General features: G+C 36.9%; 3 protein-coding genes and 1 long non-coding RNA gene across 5 annotated transcripts in view; 2 read left to right on the forward strand and 2 right to left on the reverse strand.

Annotated features, from left to right (window-relative positions):
* Positions 1-20,877, reverse strand: part of LOC134749436 (uncharacterized) — a 241,598-nt gene that overhangs the window by 220,572 nt on the left and 149 nt on the right. The gene's annotated exons all lie outside the window — the stretch shown is intronic.
* Positions 1-20,877, forward strand: part of LOC134749449 (uncharacterized) — a 604,512-nt gene that overhangs the window by 97,489 nt on the left and 486,146 nt on the right. The gene's annotated exons all lie outside the window — the stretch shown is intronic.
* The window catches only part of LOC134749415 (probable beta-hexosaminidase fdl), a 167,261-nt gene that overhangs the window by 57,538 nt on the left and 88,846 nt on the right, over positions 1-20,877 (forward strand). The window contains exon 3 of the mRNA XM_063684339.1: positions 12,148-12,182. The gene's annotated coding sequence lies outside the window, so the exon portion shown is untranslated. The remainder of the gene's footprint in view (positions 1-12,147; positions 12,183-20,877) is intronic.
* The window catches only part of LOC134749448 (uncharacterized), a 38,144-nt gene continuing 26,509 nt past the window's right edge, over positions 9,243-20,877 (reverse strand). Inside the window, exons 3-4 of the mRNA XM_063684384.1 lie at positions 10,022-10,111; positions 9,243-9,619 (exon numbers count right to left, since the gene is read on the reverse strand). Of these exons, the coding sequence (XP_063540454.1) occupies positions 9,521-9,619; positions 10,022-10,111 (189 nt within the window). The 3' untranslated portion in view covers positions 9,243-9,520. The remainder of the gene's footprint in view (positions 9,620-10,021; positions 10,112-20,877) is intronic.

The raw sequence follows: 20,877 nt of genomic DNA on the forward strand, positions 1-20,877 counted from the left end.
TTCAATTAGAAATCAACCTTATCAACAAGCGACAATGTGGTACCTTTTGTTTGAAAACGTCACAATTGAGGAACGAAATATAGTTACTCGCTCATTGCCTCGCTTTCGCTTTTCAATTTTAAGTTATTTGTATATCTGTAGGTAAATATGTTTTTGTAAATATGTTTGGATTATGTAAATATGTCATATTATCTGATTTGCATGCCTTCTGGCTGAATTCGCTGATACCTACATCTACTATATATGATATCATCTATTTATGTACGTGCATTTTTAGCAAATAAAAATTTGAGTTTGAGTTTGACTTTAATAATAATATAGAGCAATCAAAATACCTTTCTTAATTTGTTATTTTACTATACCTATTTTAAACATATACAGTTATAAGTTTTAAAGTTGAGACAACGCCGTCCTCGAAACGTCGGAGGTAAATTTTAAAACTTATGTACGCGATTAAGTCCCGTGTTATAATTAATAATGTGTAAAAATAGTGACAGTTTAAATCAGTGTACTTATTAAATATATTAATAACGGGTACAGTGTACTTAGTACAGTTAATTTCCGATAGGCTCTAAAATTATCCTTGAGAATCCATCACGTCAAGGGGAACAGAACAGGATTCTTGCATAAATCGCACAGTTGTGTTTTGTTGATTCGACATTGAAGACCGCTCACGCTGACTGGGGCTTTCGAAATGAAGTAAAAGTCGTCATTTTATGGGTGCCAATGCTTATCACTAAGACGACCGTCATGGTCGTGTCAAAACCATAACAAATAGTCAAATTAGAATTGACCTTCTGTTCTCTTCATATTCCAAATATGAGATAATTTCACAGGTTATATCAGGAATGTGCTTACCACACAAGCAAAGTTACGATCGAGATGTTTCATTGACCCGACAGTTGGCTGTAACATAGTCGGTAACTACGCGTATAATTGGCTCGAGAAATCGAGACGTCCCAGACGATGTCGTTAAATATAATTTATTATACATACAATGGCTAATGGTAGTAATGGTAAGCTTTATGTTAGGTGCATATCATACCTACTTACTTTGGCAAAGTTAATAGAAATCACGAACAAAGGTCTCAATTAGTTATTTTGTCGGATACGAATATATTTAATACATGAAGTTATACCCTAAACAGGAGCGAGCTGTCACTTTTTTTGCCATACTAAATTGAACCTTATCACCGAGCCAGAAAGGTGTTCGTACCAGACTAGAGAAAACGGTCCACATGAGATAGCAAAAGTGGGTCGCGGTGTCCCACTCGCACATGTTGCCAATGTTAAAAAAATACCATTTTGGTAGTATTTATATCAATAACTACTAAAATTAAATACCTTCTTATATTATTTAAGTGCTATATTCAGAGTGCGGTTCTGATATCTTTTACGTAATTTGTAAATAGTTATAATGTCAATATTATTATAATATTAACCAAGCATGTGCACAACAAAAAATACATTAATTTTAATATGGTAGACATTGTAGTAACTTTGAATATTAATTGGTATCCCCAACTTGGTAAAGAAATTTTCAAAATACATGAATGGCGGCGCTCAAGATTTATTTGCGAAATAAAGTACAAAATGGGTAAAAGATGTTGTGTGAAAGGTTGCAGAAGTGAAAGTTTTGTTGATTGTGGTATATCTTTTCACAGGTAAGCCTCAACTATTAAAGTTTACGATAAAAATACAAGAAAACATTGTCAAACTTATTAGGGTGACTATGATGTCGGCACGATGTGAATCGGCCTTACAGAGTTCTTATTACCTACGTACTTACTTAATGTAAAAATAAGTTTACCTAAATAAGTATATCTTTATTTTGGCATGTTTAATTATTTGGTTGATAGATAGATAGATAAATGATTTATTTGTGCACGTAATGAAAGCTATATAATTGCCAAAATTTAAATCCAAAATCCTTAAATATTACAGACACATTTATACATAATATTCTATATAAGTTGAACACACATTTCCGTCAGTACACGAAGGCGGTAAATTAAAAAAAATGGTGCAATTAACTACGATGACGCTTAAAGAATAGCTAAAGTGTGCAAAAGAGAAGCCATTACGTATATGAACATACCATGAGTGCGAAAGAGGCAGACTACAAATGAAAAAAGTGACCATTTTTAGGGTACGGAACCCAAAGGGTAAAAACGGGACCCTATCACTAAGACTCCGCTGTCCGTCTGTCATTCTGTCTGTCATCAGTAACAGCTTTTATAACGACTAAATTAAGTAAGGTTTTGTGAAGCGTTTCACAGAGGAGAAAAAAACTATAACTATAATGAAAAAAGATCTTGGCCAAACTATACATTCCAACTTATCCTAATATCCCTCATACATATGACTTATGGTCACCCTAATTAGAAAGAGATGCAACCGCCCACTTTGACTTCTCATGTGGACACACTTTTTGGCCCGTGTACTCCATCCGGTTTATTAAAATCTAAATCCGTGATTTAATACAAAACGAATAGGTACTCTTCATTAACATCTAAGTAGGTATATTCTCAATAAACAAAATTAGACAGACAGCTTTTAAGTAGAGAAAATACTTGTAAATCAAAATTCAAGTTGCTTCGCCTACTATCTTTTTATTTTATTGGGTAGTTGACAATATATTTTTAATGGTATCAGTCGATCAGGTTTGTCTTGAGGATCCAATGTCTGTATGGGACCCATTGTCTTAAAGCAATACAAAAGTCACAAATGATGGTCAGTCTGCCAATCCGCACTCAGTCCGCACTTTCCTGTCGAAACGCTCTAACAAAATGGCAACACATCATGACGTCACTGTGTCACTTTGCTTAGAAGCCGTTTCAATGTATGGAAAACAAGGAAATTGCGAGTTTGTCGGTGAAATGTTGCGTGTATGTATATTGTTGCTATACAATTTCAAAATAAAATATAAGGAAACGAATGATACCGTTATTTATTCCTATTTGAAAGTTAAAAAAAAGTTTTTTAACTTAAAACTGAGGTCCTGTATTTTTTTATTATGCCCATATGTTTTTTAAGTATCCAATTTATTGTGATAAACTGCAAATTTTATATCTATTTAACTGGATTTAGTTATAAAATTCAACATGTGTCAACTACCCTATTTTCTTTACCTTAGTCCCGAGAATGACAATTTTTCCTTTGGGCGATAAACAAAAAAAATACGCATATAATTGTACCTGGATAGACCGAGTTCCGAATGTAATCTGGCTAATGGTTACGTCGTACACGCAAAAGTCCACAAAAGCGCCATAAACATTACTAAAGCGTTTCAAGCGATATAGGTATTGCAAATAAATCCCATTGATGCACCCAAATGCATTAGTAAATCAAACGGGCTCATCTGTAATACTTCAACAAAACCACAATGATATAAGCGCACTGCGGTTTCAAGATACGTAAGCCATTTTGAATTTAAACTGGTATTGTAAACTTGGCTACCCTTTGCTGATGGAATATTGTAAATAGAACTTTCGTTGGAAGCTCATAAGAGCGTGACCAACCGCAGAAATGGATGAGATATTAAAAAACTTAAACGGTTCTATTGAAGAGCCATGGTCGCGGTTTGCACAACTTTGTTGGCATTGTATATCGGCTGCATTTTGTTAATAGCCACGGTTTTGTGTAAAGTTATTGTTTTTATGTGTTACCTCTATATTTTAAGTGGGTAGGTACTTAAATTTCATAATTAATCGCGACAAGGCAATCCACTGTGTTTTGGTACGAAACACTTAAAATTATTAAGAGCTCATCAACGCGCTCAGTAGTGCCACTGCTAAATAATAAAAGGGGGCCGCTACGTACGCTACGTAAAACCTATTAAAATGTATTCAAAAGGTACCTAAATACAAAATACAGTACGTAGCGGCCCCCTTTTTTGAATATCTATCGTTAATTTTAAATAATCACAATTGTCTAGCAGTGGCGCTAGTGAGCATGTTGATGGGCTCTTAACATGGGTTGGATCGTTCAAATGTTGCATCATACGAACAGAAAGTAGACGTAATACGTGATTTTATTGATTTTCCCTTCCGTCCTACCAATAATTTACCTTCTTGGGTGCATTCAGATGAGACTGTAAACAATTTCTCGATTTCTATATCCAAAGTAAAAAAATATATGCAAGCACAGCAAAAAACTTTACCAATTAGCCGAAATTCACTTACCTACAAACTATTATTACCTATACTTATAAAGGTCGCTCTCCAACTTTTGTCCTTCATTCGGTCACAGAAAATTAAATTTGTAAAGGTATTGCATTAATATAATCTTGGTCACCTGATACTCGGGACAGTCAAGGTCTAATCAGGAATTATATGGACCCTTGCTTTTTATTCTCCTCAACTTACCTGCATGCCGTTATTTACTTGCTTACTAAAATTGAGTGCTTGTGTAGTCTTTTGTGTATCGGAGATTCCGTATATTAATGAACCAAATACCATAATGACTTCCCAAATGCACTCGGCAAACGATCAGAGGAGAATGACACATTTACTAATGTCAATCTGTATTAGAAAACTTATTCTAAACAGTCAGAGATTATACTGGTACATATAGGAACCCCATTAAATTTTCCAATAACGCACATGCCAACATCATTGTTGTAAGCTAGTTCCAACAGTGTGTGCTTGTTAAATATATTAATGACGGGTCACTCACGTGTTTTAAGTCGAAAACGCTCGACATGTTTCACTCCGTACCGAGGAGCGTCATCAGGAGCTTGCGTCGACGGTGACGGACCGGCGCAGACTGCGGGCCGCAGCCCTCCGCGCCCGATGACTCGGCGCGGGCGCCGGTGGCGGCAGGGGGGGCGAGAAACTACCCTCGTTTACGGCATTATTGTCAAATGATGGGTTGCACACAACACCCACTACGTCATTCGCTAATGGTTCGTCCACACTGTCCACCGACGTAGTACCCAAAACAGTTTTCCAGCTCGGAGGCACTGACCAACCACAATCACGGTTAAAATTCGGATGACGACCAATTTCGATAGCCTCCCGTACTTGTAGTCCCGTAGTGTGTGCTTGTATTAGATATAGTCATCTTCCTCGCGATGTCCCGGCATTTTGCCACGGCTCATGGGAGCCTGGGGTCCGCTTGGCAACTAATCCCAAGAATTGGCGTAGGCACTAGTTTTTACGAAAGAAACTGCCATCTGACCTTCCAACCCAGAAGGGAAACTAATAGGCCTTGTTGGGATTAGTCCGGTTTCCTCACGATGTTTTCCTTCACCGAAAAGCGACTGGTAAATATCAAATGATATTTCGTACATAAGTTCCGAAAAACTCATTGGTACGAGCCAGGGTTTGAACCTGCGACCTTGGGATTGCAAGTCGCACGCTCTTACCGCTAGGCCACCAGCGCTTCTTGTAATAGATATAGTATAGTGGTAAATATAAGTAGTTGTATTAGATATAGTAAAAATATATATTTATTGAGATTATCCTGTTATGGCGCGTTAATTTCTGGGATATAACAAAGCGTAAGTGCTCATAAAGGATGTCAGTAATAAATCAAACAGTTGTATTTATCTACCTACTCCTTTATTTCATTAATTTTGGTTAATTTATCGCCAGTTAAAAGTACAATTTCGCCTAATTATATACATATTTGAATACTTGCAACTAACACGTAGGCCCACTTGCACCATTCCACTAACCCGGGTTAACCGGTTAAACCTGGAGTTACCATGGTTACGTGGGATGGTGTGTGGGCCATCAAAAATTAATTGACCCGTCATGGAGTTTGTATTTGGAACACATACTCGTAGTACATTTAGAAAGTGAAACCGTGGAATGTAAAAATTAAAGCTAAAACATTGATATTTTATGAAACAGTGCAAAAAGAAAACTCCAACTTTACATACACCAAAATAAAATACACGGTGCGACATTTTATGAAAAACATACATAGTATACATTCTTATTCTAAAGTAATAAGCTTTATTATGAATCATTACAAAATTAATACAGATTAATAATAAGAATGTGCTGGTCATCATTACGATCCTATACTAATCTTATTCTAGTCATAAGACAGTGTTATATTCTAAAGCCTAGCCTAAACTTCTAAAGCCTTTAGAAGTCCGTTAGTAATGTCCAGCCAAGTGAAATAAATATGGAAATGAATTAAAATATAATTTAGGTTAACGGAGGTCTGTAGGATACGATCTAAAGGAAATAAGCTCAAAGATACATTTAATAATTATTTGTGAAACGGTTAAATTTGCTGGTAGGATTAGGAATAACTAAAAAAAATCTAAATCTTAACTCTACGTATTGTTTGGCTCAAAAATATGATTTGTTTAAGTGGTAACATATTTTTGAAACAATGACACTAATAATGAATATAATATGTACTGCAATATGACGTGTAAAAATTGTTCTTATAAGTTTAAAATTTTTAGAAATTGCACATAAATAAGTTAGCCGCGAACTTTAGGTAACCAAGTTTACATTAAAGCAATATATATTAATTATGATTAATTATTTCGTACATCTGCTTTATTATTTAAAACCATATCGAATAACAGATACAAATGAATAGCATACTTCAGTCAACAAACAAGGAGTGTTCAGAGAGATAAGATTCAAGAAGACGCTTCGGGCAGTACCACTCTGGGGACTCTAGTTTTGCTAAAACTGTGCAACCCAAAAACAATGAAAACACTATTATCACCATGCGTCGGTGCATGGTAAATGTAACCACATAAAGCCAAAGTAATTCCTGATAAACAGTGAAAACCGTTAATTGCCAATCAAAAACCAGTCTTAACAAGCTTGCTATTGATTACTACACTTTGATTGGATCATGTAACAAAGTCCTCAGCGTAATCTTAGTTGCAGACAGAAATAATAAAGTTGGTTGGTTGGTTGGTTGGTGGTCGGCTTCGAGTCTTTTGAGTCCTTGAGACTCGACTAGAGAAACTTAATATACGGACTTCTAGACTCAAGTTTTTATGGTTTAGTTCTTTTAAACCTGACACTGTAGGATAGAGACTCGAGTCTTCTGTAGGTACACACTCAAGTTCATTTCTAAAGAATACTCAAACATTTTACAACAATTTTCAAGATGCATTGACTTCGCTGACAATAATCTACAGCTTAGATACGTACACAAAGTTCCATAGCGACCTCTTAAATTGTTAACTGACTGTATTACAGAACCCCAATCATTTTGAGTCACGTGTACACTTCAGAAAGCACTGACACCTAAATATTCTCTAAAGTATTTTAAGCGCACAGTCGTGTCAGGACCTTTTATGGCTTGAGAGTAATATTCCTACCTGTATGGCACTTCTCTCACACCAAGTCTCTGAATCAAGTCTCTGAACTGAACTGAGTTCTTCAAATTCAGACTCGTATGCCTTGAGTTTTGCCAACTCTAGGCAAAAATCTCACATATACTCGTACCGTGGTACGACCTACATCCTTCTAGAAACTATTCACGCCGAGACGCCGCAGACAAAGGCACGGGAATATTATGAAGGCCCCTCACAATTTATTGTTAGGCTTAAACGCTGAGCTCACGTCAGAACTTTTTAGTGTATGGTAATCCGCGTTTTGCTGGAGTTTGCTTGTTTGGAGTTTGAGAATTTTACGGAATTAGGATATGTAATACACCAGAAATTTAAAAAAAAGGGAGCACCAGGACAAGAGGAGCACTTGTTTGGAGTTTTCATACTGGTCCTCTTCCCCAGGCAAAATGAGTTCTTTCCTTTCCCATTTGACCTTAATATTTTGCATGATGTCATGAAATCATAATCGGTTGATTTGTATTTTGTAATTGACGAGATTCTGTGTAAGTATGAGCTTTCGAAAAAAAATGGCACAAAAAACAAAAAGAGCAATAGCGTAAGAGTGAGAAGCAATGTATTTGGTCCGCAATGCATTCTCATTAAATTTTGTAAGTTAATGGTGGAGCCATATAATTATTGAGTTTTACCCTATGTCAATACAGTCGCGAGATCTACTACTCTTATTTTCCAATCCCAAAGCTCTAATATTAACCTAATAACCATTCCCAAAATTGTATTTAAAATACATTCTATTCTCTCGTCGTATCGCAGATATATGAAATGCGGATCGTGAGGTTATTCTCAAGCAGCTACGATTTATTGTTGGAAGGAAGGTGACTGGGCTTTATTCCAATGGAAACCTAGCAGATGCGAGTCGAATGCAGAGATAATGTTTAGGAAGTTTACGGCATTATTTCAAGTCGATGTGACAGTCACATTAGCACACCTTAAGAGGTTGTTACACCTTCCTGTACCTATTTAGTTTTTTTATGATATAGGAGGCAAACAAGCAGACGAATCCCCTGATGGTAAGCGATTACTGTCGCCCATGGATACCCTCAACACCAGAGGGATATTGTAGTAACTGACCACAAGGGACACCGCAATAGATATTCTTGCGTCCCTGTCGTCAGTTACTAAAATCAGAAGGTGTAAAAAAACTCTAACGTTCGAGTCACCTTCGTTCGATAAACAGTTGGAATAACAACACTCGGAGTCTTATCACGATTTGAGGATTGCCGATGATGCACGCGACATAGTCTGACACTTAGCCGTGATCAATCAATAGCGTAGCGCGATATCGAGTAGCGTACGAGGTTCTACACTGTAACGATTTTAATTTTTATCAAGATTTCGTGTCGTTGATATAGCAAATACTTGTCTTATGAGTAGCGCCACAGCGCCACATTGACCACTCACGTTTGCAGTTGTAAAAAATAACTGTGTTATACATTATTGTTTAAAGTTCAAACGAACGATATCAGATAAGCAAGGTATGTTACATTTAAAGATAAATGATAAAAGACATTTATGAAACACATCAATCAATCAATCAATTAAATTTATGAATGTGTCATCAATGTCTACTTGGATTAACTGCGTAACTCGGGTATAAAAGCGCTCTTCTAATCTTAGTCTATTTATTAATGTGCAATTTTGAGACCGATTCGGACAAAACTACCCGAGGCCATTGCTCAATTTAAGGCGTATGCCTGGGGATGCTTTGGCGCGATCATAACATTGGTATTTTTTAGCATCTCGATGGCTCCATGGCAGTTGGTCAATGACTGTTGTTTTCTATATTGTGCATACGGCACGCTACTATAGGCCATCGCTAAATTTTCACTCGTGTTTGCTGGGGTTGCACTGACGCGGTAACTTAGTGCCTTTCAACGGGGTTTAGAGCTATGGTGTCTTCTATACTATACATACAGCGCGCTACCAGAGCCCATTGCTGAGATTTTCCTGCGTCTGGCGGGGTTACTCGGACGCTCTATTGTTTTCCAACATAAGAGCTACCTTGTATGAAGCCAGCCCGTTGTCTGTTGTATTCTACACAAACTGTACATAACATACAACACGCTATAAGAGGCTCAGTGGCCTGAATCTCAAGCGCATGTGCCGCGACACCATGTGGAATACCCATCTCCTTATAACTGTATTACTTAGAAAGAGTAGAGTGCTGGTGGGGTTCACGCGGGATTATAATTTAGTGTCTTTCAGCATCACGGCGGCTTCATATGATGGCAGCCCGCTGTCGCAGCCCGGTTTGCAGCGGCTGCAAGGCTCTGTTGTCACCTCCTGGAAATATAAACCTGATTTACTGTGCGATAGAGTATGCTTTTCCGCTGTTTTTACAAGCTTTTATTGAACTTGCAAAGTTTATATGTATGTTATGTTTTATGTTCTAGTCAAATATTGCAAGCTAAATTAGATCGACTACCCATTATTCGATTGAGCTGAAAATTCACATACATATGGAAGTTGGGTGACAAAATGTGACAATGCAATATTATGGTATCATCGAGCTGATCTGATGATGGAGACAGGAGGTGGCTATAGGAACTCTGTGATAAAACGATGCAACCCAATTGTGTTTGCGTTTGTTAGAATTGTCTCGATGAGAGTTGCCTGTTTAAGGAAAAGTACATACAGTCAGCGATAAAAGGTTGTTTAAAAAAACTTTTATGTAGTTTGCTTTACCTGTAGCTGTAAGGAACAGTCCTTCGGTTCGGCGGGGCAGTCGACCACGGTGTCGTAGGCGGGGGGAGGGCCGGGAGGGGGTTCCACGACCTGCGAACAAAAATACTTCGACTTACAACCTGCAGTGAGTGACGGAATAAACGGCATAATCGCGGCAGTAATGCAGCGGCGAATGTCACTCATTTTATCAAAGATATTGACAACGAGGACAAGTGAATCTTAGGTACTAAATATACCAAGATAGATTTAACTCTGTAATAGATGGATGCAGTCTAAGGAAAATGCCTCGAAAATCAAGAAAATTTGGTTCTCGAACAGATGGCGCCACTACCTTTGGCCTACTCTCGAATAGATGGCGTTGACGGTTTTGTTTGTTATTTAACAATTTTAACGCATATCAGTGAAAGAACATGGGTCAAAATCAATAACTAAATTATTATTTTAATTAATAATTGTCATCATTACTTAGAGTCAGTGTCAGATGTCGGATATTTACAGCTGCGATAGGAATAAATGAAAGAGGTTTGCAGATAGATAATAAAAGAATTAGAGTTAGACCAAGATAAGTCTGTAACGTTTTTAGTTTGATAGCACACGCAGTGCAAGTGTTATTTAGACGTCATAATTTCATAGAAGTTTGTCTTGGTCTGACTCTAACACTTAATGGATTATGTTTACATCAAGGATGTGTCACATTCTTATTATGATTTAAAAATTGCTTGCTATCGATGTCGATATTTAATTAATCACTAGCACTGGTACGTTTTTGCCCTCGAAAAACCGGACTATGATTTTCCAATGCCAAGGGCTCATGGGTGTTATACGTGGTGGGGGAGTAGAAGCCCTATTACTTACTGAAACCGGAACCCCAGACAATTTATACGCATTTCCATAATAATTATTCATGTAATTATTATAATTGTGAGATCTACAGTTACAAAGCAATTATCACCGGTCCCGTACCCCTCCTGCAAAGGTTTAAACAAATATAACCCTTCCACAATTTATTTTGCGGTTAAAATAAATTTGACTTTTCACATACCTAATTGACCTTTTCTAATTAACTATTGTGAATTTCGCTCTGTTATTAATTTCACTATGAAAACAGTGCACATAATTGAAGGACCCTTGAAACCTGCCTAGTTTTAGGTCAAATTTACTACGAAAGCTTTGATAATTGTAGAAGGTTGGTAGGTATGAGATATTTATAGGTTAGGTACGCTTAGTTGGCGTTTTCTTAGGCTGTGATATAATTATGTCTATTGTATGATGTAGGATACCTATATAGGTATCATACATTTGAGCCTTCCCGGTAACTAGGCACATATGTTTGTAACTCGTGACATATTTTATTCAGGCTTACAGCTTTAACGAAGTTAGAGGGGGTCGAAATACCCTAATTGGCTTCGAGAAAAGAGGCCGGTTGGGCCTTTTTTAGGGTTCGGTACCTCAAAAGGAAAAAACGGAACCCTTATAGGATCACTCGTGCGTCTGTCTGTCTGTCCGTCTGTCACAGCCTATTTTCTCCGAAACTACTGGACCAATTAAGTTGAAATTTGGTATACATATGTAAGTTTGTGACCCAAAGACGGACATGTAACGTAAACAAATTAATTTTGAACACGGGGGCCACTTTTAGGGGGTACAGGAGAAATGAAAGAGCTCATTGTGAGAATCTCAAATATATATTTTTTATAATTTTACGATAAACAGTTGAGAATTTATTTAAGAAAATAGGCAAAAAATGACCATTCCCCCCTTTATCTCCGAAACTACTGGGTCTTAAATTTCGAAAAAAATACACAAAATAGATCTTTACCTATAGATGACAGGAAAACCTATTAGAAATGTGCAGTCAAGCGTGAGTCGGACTTAATTACTTAGTTTTTGATCCTGCGGGTTTTTTAAAGACATTTCACGCATGTTTCACATAAAAAATACATTGTTTAAATTGTGTAATGTACGGAACCCTTGGAACGCGAGTCCGACTCGCACTTGGCCGGTTTTTGTTCGCTCGACTTGACATTGAACTATTATTACTTATGAAATAATAATAACTTAGTGGTACCCTGCCCCCCGATGTCGTTGCTACTTTTATTTGATGCGCAATTATCTTATTGTTTCAGATGCTGTTAAGAAATCGGGGTTGCATTGTGTAATGGTAAGTTACCAACATTTTAGGATATAGTAAATGCTATTTGTAAAACTGTCACTCCCTCCTCCTCCTCCTGTGTGTGTGTGTTCCTCGTGGACACGTATTAAAATTAATTTAGGAACTATTTTTCCGCAATATTTCATATCGCAGTAAGTATGTAGTTTGATAACACTAAGTAATCAAGAACTCAAACTGCCGCAGTAAAAAAGATTGGTTTACGTACGACATTTATGAGACCATTATAGCAATTGTGAGTGTTTAAACATTAAGTCACGTGAAGGTAACGTCACTATAATAAAATTGATTTATTACCTATTCAACGTCTGTTCGAATGTTCAAAATTTATCTTAGCAGTGAAAGTTGTTTTGAAATATGGCATTAGGGAATACAAGACTGTTACCGAAGACAAAATCCCGTTGTCTTCTGGATCCCGGGATAGAATAACGACAGGAACTATTTTGTCCAACCTTGTACCTTATATATAACGGTAACTCTGGTTGCCAAAAGTTAATGTTTGACAGCTCAATACCACAGAACAAAACAATATAACGCACTACTGCGCCATTTACTTTAGCCTTCAAACTCAGTCTCAGAACTGTCTCTTCTACAATAAATACGTCATACTCTCTGGCAAACCTACATTGTATTTTTTATTATATAAGTAATAGGATTTAGTACACAATTGGCATTTATTTGAAAAAAATGTTACCCCTAGTTTGGGAGTACAAGCCAAATAAAGTTGGGGTTGCTGTTGATCTCTTTAGCAACCCCTACTGAATTCCAGCATAGGTATTTACTTTTTCGCAGTGTAGGATTGCCAGAGAGCATGACGTCAATAAATAACTCTCCGCTAATAATAAGAACTGTTACATTATGGACTTTATAAATATATTTAATGCAACTGAGCAAGGTAGAAGGTACCCCTGACAACATCTGCATTTCAGCATTTCATTTACAGAAAATCAATTGCAGCAGCAGCACCAAGACTTGCATCCATACGATTTCACTCGCGTGAAACCGTAAAACGACGTCGCGTATGTGAATTTTTTTTTATACCACGTCGGTGGCAATCAAGCATACGGCCCATATAATATAACATTTCTGGGAATGGGAAACCTTTTATACTCAAAAAGTACCTAGTTTTATTTAAATATCTCGAATCGAATACAGGTAAAGTGATCGATGATAATGCATCCCATACTGGTACATATTCCATGACGGTGGGGTCGGTCAGTTCCTTAACGTCGTATCTCAATGTGATGTTTGTTTCAAAAGGTAACCTTATGCTTCATGCATCAAGGTTACATTTACATTGTTGTTGAGTTAAAAATAGATACCTAATCTAGCTGATAGTCGGGTTGGATATGCAAGCTATTTTTATTTATAAACTTTTGTCCAAACCGCTTTGACCAAACTGAAAACCTGCAATAATTCCGCATGAGTATATATTTCAAATAATGTAATTCATAAATCATAACAGGTGAAAAATAAAACAAATACAGTGACGTACATATATATAAACCAACTGCCTACGTGAAATTCGCCCACACGATGTCTATTTCGCAAACAATAATTTCATTCGCAGTACCTACCTACGTCATATTTCAAATTTAGATTCAACCCATATGCCCATTGTTTTGGTCGGCGGTCGTTTTCTGTCCACTGCGAAACTCCATCAGTCATTAAAATGAGGAACTACATAGAAACTACTCAGGTATAAATTGAAATAAATGTCATATACGACAGAAAAAATTACCACGCGTCGTCTACATACGAGGTAGATGCCGAGACCACTCGGCCACCCGGGCCACATAACACCGGCATGGGTCGAATTTTGTCAAGTGTATGCAATGTTTTCAAGGCCTTACGGCACTGGCCAACTCTAATGTAGAACAGTATGGTGTAGAGTGTGCTGTGTGGAATCCACAGTGGAGTAGTGTTTCTGGGTTTCTACGTGAAATATCACAAATTAAAATAATTGGATTTAAGTACATGGGATAAGGTGCATTTTACTTCGAATATGTTAGTTTGAAAAATCACATACCTCTACCAAGCTCTTCAACACTTACTAAGTGTTCGTAAGCGTAACGTATGGTAAGCGTTCTTATAAGTACATACTTTAAATTTATTTTTCCCCACACCAGCTGGTACCTTAAGGCTCTCTTGATTGTTCAAAAACTGATGAGAAACTTGGATTTTTTCCGCACGTGTGGCAAAGTAATTAAATGCAAATGTTGAATTGTTTCCTTATGTGGGCTGGTAGAATTGACTTTTAAATGATGATTTTGAATGATAAATATTTAATAACATTCATTTTAATTTGGCTTGATTTTGTTTGATATTTTACGGTCAGTATTTTCCTTGTGTTGGTGTGGTGAAAATTTTTGTTTTTAACTCGGTGGCAAAATTCTCTTTATATTACATATTTTAGCAACATAAAATAATCACAGATCTAGATATATGTGACTTGAATGATCGTGCCAAATTTCATGTTATTTCATCATGCCGTTTTGAAATGAGAGCGGAGCTTCGATTGTAAGGGGCGGCTTTTTGGCGGAGAGTGCCGTGCATTGGTGCACTAGGAACTTAGGAAGTAAGACCGCTGCAAACTCATGGTAAGGGTACTTGACTCTGGCATCGACGGCTATCACGGCACATTGCTTCGGCTAGAAATTAAACCGGGGAATTTAAATGATTAGACGTGTGCATTGCAGCGATTTGCCCCATTCACCTAGGCTCCGTTGCTCTGCAAGTAGGTACACTTATGTTATAGAAATACCCCTATAGTCCGACAAGAAATTGTAGAAAATTATTGAGGCCGCCACTTCCTACGTAACTGTCACATTTTTGACGTAAAATGCTTAAACATGGCAACAATTTGGTATGGAAATTTATTAGTTCCATCTTATTTCATTACTACTATTTTATGTCGCACTATAACCGTACTAATGTTTGAAAAAGTTAAAAGGTCAAGCAATTGTTAAAACTTATTTGTTAGCAGGAAGGAAACATAAATTGAACTTTTAATATCTGTCGATATTTTTAGCATTGACTATAAATTAGAAATCGTGAAGACTGAAAAATTATCGAGGACACGATTTAAAAAAAAACATGCGCCATCGAATCGCTTTTCATTTCATTTTATTTATTTCTTTAACAATAATGCATTGTGTTAGAAAACTTACGAACTAATAATTACATACATGCTTATAACTTAATTAAACTAAGTAATTATGGGACATGTCAGCTTTGTGTCTCTATCATCTTCCATTAGTCTGACAGTGACAGTTGCGTTTCGTTCGCCACGGAGCGTTAGCGATTGGTAGTTAGTTATATTGTCTACGGGGCCATCTTCTATTTGTTGCCTCAATAACTATAATATAAACTGAAATATATATATTTTTTTCTTTCTAATTTATGTATAGTAGTGTGACTACTTAAAAAACACAAATCAAAATATTTCATAAAAATAATTTGATTTGTTCCCTAGTTGGGTATATACAATGTAAACCAGATCGTCTATTTGTTGCCTAAAATATCTATCTAAATTTAGACCAGATCTTCTATTTGTTGCCTAAATATCTAATATCTAAATTTAGACCAGACCTATTTGTTGCCTAAATATCTATCTAAATTTAAACCAGATCACCGTCACTGGTGAGACTTGAGCCTGAGAGTTGTGCGCAATGCATGCGCGTATTAATGAAGCGAGCACATTTAACGAAGGGAAATGATTGTGTGCCGGAGACTCTTAATTTGCCTTTTTTTCTTTGCTTGCTTGAATATACAACGACGACAAAAGTAGGTTCACATACATAAGTTCCATTACTCACGATACGGATGGGTCAAACAGCTTCACCTGTTAATTTTGCTAGAAGTGCAAAAGTACGTTACGTTGCGCGTTGTGTTTTATTCGCGAAACGGAAGAGACATAACTTCGTCTGTTTTTTTTATTTCAAGTTAGAAGTGCAACGTTGTGTTTTATTACTATTTATGACAATTTTGACCGAAATTAATAATGTTCTTTATAATTAAGAAGAAAGTGGACGACCCGTTCTCCATACACCCATTTTTTTCTCTGAATATTAACATTATGGAAAATATATTTACACCATTTGATGTATATTAACCATATCTATTCCCCTTCGTTATTATTTTTCTATATTTAATTAATATTACAAGTTAAGAAACAACAAAAGATTGCGACCAAATATTTGAAAGCTAACTTTTATAAAAATTATAATATAATTATTATAATATTATTCAAATTTGACAACTGTAGTAACTGGGCACTTCTTACTTAAGAGATAATAGTGAGAACCATCCTGCAAATACTGCGCACGATTTTTCGCTATTTTACTGCCAAATAATCTACTTACCCTTAGCTGCATGAGTTCGGCACTCAGCACCCGATTGATCGGCACAATTAGGCAACTAAAACTAAACCAAAGCAACAAGTCGAATTCAACTGTTCGGCTCAATTTTGGGCGAGGATTCTTATTGATGCCCGAGCGCGGGCGAGTACAGTTCTGGCTGTATGAGTACAGTGGAATCCGTTTATTATGACTCCGCTTATACTGACCAACTGCTTACTATGACGTTACTACTGTGCGAAGTTTGGTTTTCATAAAAAATTCTTTGTGACAAAGTCGGATAAGAAGTCGGACAAATCGCTTACTATACTTATAAATTCTATTTTCATGAAATTATGTCCGGTTATACTGACACATTCGCTGGTTTTCGTGGCCGGTCCCACATCTTTCCCTGCGAGGACGTTTGGTGCGTGCCTGGCGTGTAAGTTGTTTTAGTTTTGATTCTCAGTGACAAGTTGTTCATTGGTAAAGGTTAATAAAACTCATGTCTCACTAAGGAATTTGAGAGTAATTTGGAAAAAATTACAAAAATAAGAAGTTAATCCACTATGCTTTATATGACATCCGCTTAGTATGACGCGTGTAGCACTTCCCTTCGATGTCGATGTCGATGTATTACAATTTTTACTATATAATATTATAAATTTATAATATATAAACAAAGACAAAGATTTTCTGTCTATCTGTTACCTCTTCACGTTTAAAACGCGAAGAAAATTGTCTGACGCCCGGGAAGGACATAGGATAGTTTTCGTTAGATTAAGTCGCTATAGTTTGTGCTAATTACAAACCTACACATTATTTATGTGAGTTGAGGCGTTACAGGTCTACAGTTAGACTGATGCGGTTGCTAAGAAGTTATTATGATCAGCTTCGGAAAAACTAATTAAATTTTTATGTTAAGTAAATCGCAAAAACAATCTGCTGTCCCATAGAGAATATTGACATATTATGACTCGCCGAAATGTATGAGACAGCAGTTTTCTTTTGCTTTTTTGGGGTTGTTCATTATGACCTACATAACTATTCACCCCTAAGAGTATCACTAACAACAAAATCACTCTGTATAACAACATCGCCAAGATTATAAATCTCGGCACATGTTTCGCCTCTCTACAAGACATCCGTAGAATCCTGAGGATGTCGCTACAGACGCTCTGATATCCGCCAAAGGAAGTCGTTTTCCTGTAGTACCTAAACCTACAAATGAGATTCTACCGCGTAATTTTAGATTTTTTTTGCCAATTTTTGGAACACTCCAGGAAAGTATCAGGTACGTGACGCTATTTCTTTACACTTCTGATATAGCTAAGAAACCGATATTTGACATAATATTGTCTTCGGTTACCGCGATACTCATGAAATAAAACTATGAAATTGATAATCCGTTTTCAAAGTTTTATTTCATGATATTTGACATGGTAACTTAGATTTAAATTCAATGGTATAAATACACATTTTTGCAGGTTATTAAGGTGGCTGCCATACGCGTCACGTACGATACCCGTCAAACGGCCCTTTTTACTACAGGCAGAGCAGATGCAAATTTATTTAGTGGCCGTCGGTAGTGAATAACTGGGGCGAGATCTTACTCTTGTAATGTAGATATGTACATTTACTTTCTACTTAAAAATTGGAATCTTAAATCAGGCGTGTCGAGTATTAGGTATTAGATATATAAGCAACAGCTATGCATTATCATAGAGTAAATTGGTTTGCTCAAGCGACCAATTTGCCCGAGCTCTGCAAGCAATTGCAATGCCAATGCTCTCACTGAAAATGGCCATAAGTCGTTCGTACAATTAGGGCGTTTGAATCGTTCTTCACTAGGATCCTAACATTTTGGCCAGCCATTGTTCGCGGGCAAAGTTGCAAGCATTATGATTGGCAATTTCGTGGTTGCGGTGCTTGTGGTAGCAGTTTATCTTTCGATTTTAACGAACGATCTAACTTTTTTGTAGTTTCAGGAACATTTACAAAAACCGGCCAAGTGCGAGTCGGACTCGCGCATCGAGGGTTCCGTACTTTTTAGTATTTGTTGCTATAGCGGCAACAGAAATACATCATCTGTGAAAATTTCAACTATCACGGTTCATGAGATACAGCCTGGTGACAGACAGACAGACGGACAGCGGAGTCTTAGTAATAGGGTCCCGTTTTTATCCTTTGGGTACGTAACCCTAAAAACTGATTTTCGTTAAAAGAGTGCAGAAAGTACCTGATTCAGTTTGAGGTGTAGAACCCATACATTAGAAGACCCAATATCAAACCCAGGATGCAGTATTAATATGTGTATCATCAATTACACTTACCATAAGCATCTAAATCTAATTATTCTTAATTAATTATTATACTGTGCTTACCTATGTTTACAATTACATTACCTATAGTAGTATTAATTATTATGCTGGCCGTCATCGTATACATAATTAGAATCACTGTTAATCATTTAATTCACTGATTAAAGTGCTGGGGTAGAAAAAAAAATACCAAAAGTTGCCTATGTATGTCACGTTATCATTCAGCGCGATTACATCCTGATCCAGGTACATCGGACTCTCTTATTCGGTAAAAGCAATTACCGTAACGCGAAATTTATTGGAACCGCGGCGTTTACATGAGCCCCGGGAGAGTCGGGAGCGTTGGCCAGATGGTTTAGCAATACGAAACGTGGAAATATTAGTGAGGAGTTATGGTACTTATGGTAGAAAATGTTGAATCAACCACAAGCTCTGATTCATCCCGCACACCAACCGTATAAAGATTGCGATCGGTTTCAATCTAAAGTAGTGATGGAAAAGCATTTTTTATCTGACTATGGAAAGGGTCATGTTGTTTGTGAAGCTTAATACAATCTTATATTAAATCACATTTACAATCGGTTCTATCGCGAATTTATTTTGTTACCTTTATTTACCGACGTTTCGACACAGGTTTCAATAGTCGTGGTCGTGGTGGTGGTGGTTGTAAATGTGATTTAATATGTGCTCAAAACGCGAAAGTTTTAAATATATGATTATGTAAATCAAGTTCTTTCTCTTGTTCTGTTACACAAACTAATTGGCCAGACTTGCAGCAGTACAGCCGTATGCTTGATTGCCACCGACGTGGTATAAAAAAAAAGTACAAGCGAAACGCATCCGATAGCCGACGGCCACTGTTTGTTTACGGACACTAAAGCTATTGCCACTTTAGCGGCGTAGTAGGGATGGCAAATAGCATTACTAAGTTGCATCCTACATTTTATACTAGAACAGGAACCAGATTCAGATTTGGGTCAAAATTCTTTTCGTTGTCTTGTTTTTTGTCGCCAAAAAATGTGACGGAGTGGAGCTTTTTGTATGGGGTGAAATTTAGTTTTTAATTTTTCTCAAGAGAATTATATTATAATAATATAATCTACAGCTAGAAAGGCATGCAATAGCACTCAACTTTTTTTTATTAGGGTTCCGTACCCAAAGGGTAAAAACGGGACACTATTACTAAGACTCCGCTGCCCGTCTGTCTGTCAGCAGGCTGTTGTATCTACATGAACCGTGACAGTTGAAATTTTCACAGATGATTTATTTCTGTTGCCGCTATAACAACAAATACAACAACAACAACAACTGTCGCCTGCGGTATTTCCGGACCGATATGACCTTCAAACCTTCAAGAAAAGAGTGTACTCCCATCTTAAAGGCCGGCAACGCACTTACAACCCCTCTGGTGTTACGGGTGTCCATGGGCGGCGATAATCGCTTACCATCAGGTGATCCGTCTGCTCGTTTGCCTCCTATTTCATAAAAAATATATATATATATATATTAAAAAGTACGGAACCCTCGGTGGGCGAGTCCGACTCGCATTTGGCCGGTTTTTTTTTATTTATTTGATAAAATATAAAAATTGAAGCGTGATGACAGAGTGGTCAGAAACAAGACAACGAAAATAATTTTGACCCGTTCAACGTCTTGTTACGGTTTTGAACTGGTTTTGATACGACATTGAAGATCGTCTTGGTGTGCTTCTCACGCACAACTTTCACTTCATTTCGCATGCACCAATCAGCGTGAGCAATCTTCGAGGTCATATGAAAATAATATCAAAACCGTAGCAAGTTGTTCAATCTGAATCGGGCACCACCCCATGTTCACATGCGAAACTCAATTATAGTATGTTAGATATATTATTATTTGCAAGACCACAAGTGTATTAATGTTAAATAATACTAACGCTGCGAGAAACAGGATCCCCTTCCGGTCATAAAATAAATAAAAATTACGACTAAGTCTAACTATCGTAGCTAATGCTACAATACAATCTTGAATTAAATTGTATCTGGCATT

Source organism: Cydia strobilella, chromosome 18, assembly GCF_947568885.1.
Source record: "Cydia strobilella chromosome 18, ilCydStro3.1, whole genome shotgun sequence".
Lineage (NCBI taxonomy): Eukaryota > Metazoa > Arthropoda > Insecta > Lepidoptera > Tortricidae > Cydia > Cydia strobilella.